Genomic DNA, 4,037 nt, shown 5'->3' with positions numbered 1-4,037 from the left:
AAAGACGGTACATGATGATAATGATGATGATGATGATGATGATGATCACACTAGATCTAGTGTTCAGGGAGGTTCAAATAAGTAAAGCTCAGAATAAGTAAGAAAATTAAATACCATATCGGAGAAAAGGGGAAAACCCCCAGAAATTCAACTGAATCTCATTCCGTTGCCAAGATGCGCAATAGAGACAGGGCTGGGAAACTCAAATGGGGCTTTACTGTCTGAAAATATTGACTTTGGCTTAAGGGTGGCTACAGTAGTTTGACAACATAGAGCTGACAGAGTTATGGAAAAATGGTTGGGTTGGATTGAATGTTAGAAATAATCACGAAGCGTCTATATAATCAAATAATCTCTGCTTCCCTTCCTAATTTTGAAACATTGTCGCAGTCAAATTTACCCATAGACGTAAACCTCATAAATTAAATGTTAAGAGACGTTCATAATCACCAATGAACAATAGACTATGCCTAACCTTCAAAACCGTTTCATTGCCACAGAAATAGCCTTTTCGCCCCTATCGGGCCACTCCATAAGCAGTCACAAGCTTTGATTAAGTAAGCTTAAAATGAGGCTGGAAGAGTCTACCAATAGAGTTGAAGGGAACATGTGCATAGCAGTCAAAACTGTTTCATTGTCACATATACCCTGTTCACCCCTTTCGAGTCACAGTTATAATCAACCACACCCGCTGATTATGTAAGCTATTATACTGGTCGAGTCTACCTCTCAGATATGAGGGGAACTAACTCCTAATAATCTCTTGGCTGCTACAATTGCTTGTTGTTGTTTTTTCCTGGACTTTTTAACGTCCTATAATCCGATCGTGACCTCGATTACGACACCGGGTCCTGCCCGCGAAAAGCCAGACAAAAACAGCCAAATGTGAAATTTAAAAAAATAATAATTAGCATGCTCTACCAAAGTGTTTCGGCTATCTGGTATAACATGCCATTGTAGGCCTAGTACTGACATCTCTGCTTCTTTCTTTGGTGTTCGTGTGTTCAAATCTAAAGTTAAATTTAAGGTTATTTAGAATAAATATGTAATTAAATACTTTCCCGATTATTTTAGCGGTTGAATATGCATACAACATGAATTCAGGATTTGTTTTCATTCACAACTCAGAGTTGCCGCCTCCAGTGCCAGTAAAATTATTGTGACTTGTGTGAGTGTGATATCTCCAGGCCCTCTCTGGTCCCATCTCACTTTGATTACCCTGTCAAAAAAGTCAGCCTTCTCCCCTGGACACTACTACTACACTGTATTTATTTCTTTATTTTTGCGCTAAAATTGTTTTGAAAAATTGACAGAAGTGGACTGATACATTCGCCCTTTATGGTACTACTTATAATGGAAGCAAGAAACAAGCAAGCGAGCGAGGAAACAGAAAAACACATTCTTTAAATTTTTTTAAAAAAAGAATTAGAGTAGGGCGTTTGAACAACACAGATCGTTATCCACAGGCCGCATTTTCATTTCGCTGAAGGTGACAGAGTCCGTGAAGCCGGTCACCGGCAGCCAGTTCAGGCCATGTCCATACTTTGTGTTTCCCCAGTCGCCGTTCAGGTGGACGTGGTGACATTGCGTGTACCACCAGCCTCCGTGGTAGTGTGCGGCACAGTTTATCCCAAAATTGTCGTGGTCACGGTCAAAGGTGGAGAATGCTTGACCATTGTGATACGACATTGTGTCTTCAGCATTGCCCGAATATCCGGATATCCGGATAGCGTAGTTCTCCGGTTCGCCCAAAAGAGAGAAGCTACTGTATTTAGCGTAGTAGTTCTTTCCTTGGTAGGAGAAGTCAATTCTCAGTTCATATCTTTGCTGTGGACGAGAAAGCAACAAAGGTAAAAGGTCATAAATACACACGTGGCTTCATCTCACCCACACTTACGCAGTTATGACGTCACACACCCCTTCATGACATCAGGTAACCACCCATGACGTCAGGTACCTACTAGTTCACTTCAAGCACCCGTTCAAAACGTTATGCACCCACCCATGACGTCACGTTTCCATCCATGACGTCACTTATGACTAACTCGTGGCGTCATGTACCCGCTCATAACGTCAGATAGTCGACCATGACGTCATTCACCCACCCATGACGCCAGGTACTTTCTCATGATGTCACGCACAGGAATAGCGGACAAATTATGATCCACAACTACAGGAATCAACTGTTGGAAGGACGTGCAGTACGTCTGAATGCGACTCCGATTTGCCACTATTTACTCAGACTTTTATTCTACAATGGTACTCGAAAGAACAGGGAACAACCCCCCCCCCCCCCCCCAAAAAAAAAAAAAATTAAAATTAATAAATAAATATATATAGATCTATATAAAAAATAATTTAATTTAAAAAATACAAACATAAAAAACATTGGCACTCGAAAGAACAACGAATGAAAACAGCAGCAAAAAGTAATCACAATAATGACAGCAACAGTAACTATGGCTAAAACAGCAATAGCAGCAGCACCATCAACAGCAACTTCACCTTACTGCTGTTTTTCAGCCACACCCCTGATCTTCAGGTAGGAAAGATCTACACCTAGCCTTCTCGGACAAGGGCGAAAAATCTCGGAGGTCCCTTGTGCACGTTGCGCACTTTAAAATCCCTTGGGGGTCTAAAATCGATAAGAGTAGGCTTCGGCGGCCGCCCGGGCAAAATTCAAAATTTCCTACCCACTGAAAATGTTTAAAGTGTCCTGCGCGCTCATATGCCCTTATGCAGTTGCAAGCGCCGTAAAACACTTACCCAAACAAACAAAAACTACCAACAACTACAACAACGACAATAGGAACTACCCTTGTAACTACAATGATCGCGCAGATACAATGACATGTATTCAAATTCGTTAACTTTTATTTCTTCTTCTGTTTTTATTACTCTTACATACAGCAACAACAACAAATATAACAACAACAACAACAACAACAACAACAACAACAACAATAACAACAACAACAAAAACACCATCACTACCACCACTACGACTACCACCACCATCAACAACAACAACAAAACAACAACAACAGCAACAACAACAACCACAACACCAACAACAACCACAACAACAACAACATAAACAGTAATAATATCAACAACAACAACAACAACAACAACAACAGCAACAATATCAACAACAACAACAACAACAACAATATAAAGTACAATGACATGTTTTACAAGAACAAAGAGTGACTCACCATGCTGGTCAGTTTGTGAATTTTCTCCAGACCCATCCAGAAGTTTCCATGGATGTTGCCGAAGCCGTACTTGTACTCGACCCAGTTGCGGTAAAAGTCCACATCAGCTGATGCACGTCTCTGCACATGGATTGAGACATGATTGAAAAATGAATACAACATATTGTAAAATGATTGTAAAACGATTGTGAAATGACAATAAAATAACTAAAATGGATACAACTTGACTGTAAAATGAATACATATTATTATTGGAAAAAAAATGAGTGTAATATTGTCGTAAAAGGAACGTAAAATAATTGTTGAAAGATTGTAAAATGAGTCCAGATTTGTGGTAGCATAACTGTAAATTGTTTATAAAATCATTATCCGAATCAAAGCCCAGTATACAAATTAAAGGGAACACAGGGGGGAAAATGCTCGCATAAAAACCTGAAACAGGGCCGAGAAGTGCCTTCACTATTACAGAGACTTCACCAGAAGGCCATACTATTAATACAGGGAAATAATCCAGCTTTATACCTGAATCACGACCCAGTACATTATTACAAGAAAGTAATCTACTTTTGGAAATGACTCAAGACCCAAATAAATTACTACAGGGGCGTGGTCTCCATTTGTAAGCCTACCTGAATGGCTACCTATATTTACCCCCCCCCCCCCCCCCCAGTAAGAATAGCTCTATTGTCCCCCGTAATTCTCACCCCCACCCCGGGGGGGAAAATGGGGGGGGGGGGCCCCCCCCCCGCCCCCTTCCCAAGGGGGAAAAAAACCCCCCCCCCCCCGAGGGGGGTTTTTTGGATGGGGGTGGGAAAAAAA

General features: G+C 41.0%; 1 protein-coding gene across 1 annotated transcript in view; it reads right to left on the bottom strand.

The window, feature by feature from the left end:
- Positions 1 to 1,419: 1,419 nt before the first annotated feature.
- Positions 1,420 to 4,037, bottom strand: part of LOC101861282 (techylectin-5A-like) — a 9,219-nt gene continuing 6,601 nt past the window's right edge. Inside the window, exons 3-4 of the mRNA XM_005098794.2 lie at positions 3,219 to 3,338; positions 1,420 to 1,827 (exon numbers count right to left, since the gene is read on the bottom strand). Coding sequence (XP_005098851.1) covers positions 1,426 to 1,827; positions 3,219 to 3,338 — 522 coding nt within the window. The 3' untranslated portion in view covers positions 1,420 to 1,425. The remainder of the gene's footprint in view (positions 1,828 to 3,218; positions 3,339 to 4,037) is intronic.

The sequence above is a fragment of the Aplysia californica genome, unplaced genomic scaffold (genome assembly GCF_000002075.1).
Source record: "Aplysia californica isolate F4 #8 unplaced genomic scaffold, AplCal3.0 scaffold00193, whole genome shotgun sequence".
Taxonomy (NCBI): Eukaryota; Metazoa; Mollusca; class Gastropoda; order Aplysiida; family Aplysiidae; genus Aplysia; species Aplysia californica.
This window is presented reverse-complemented; position numbering and strand designations above follow the sequence as displayed.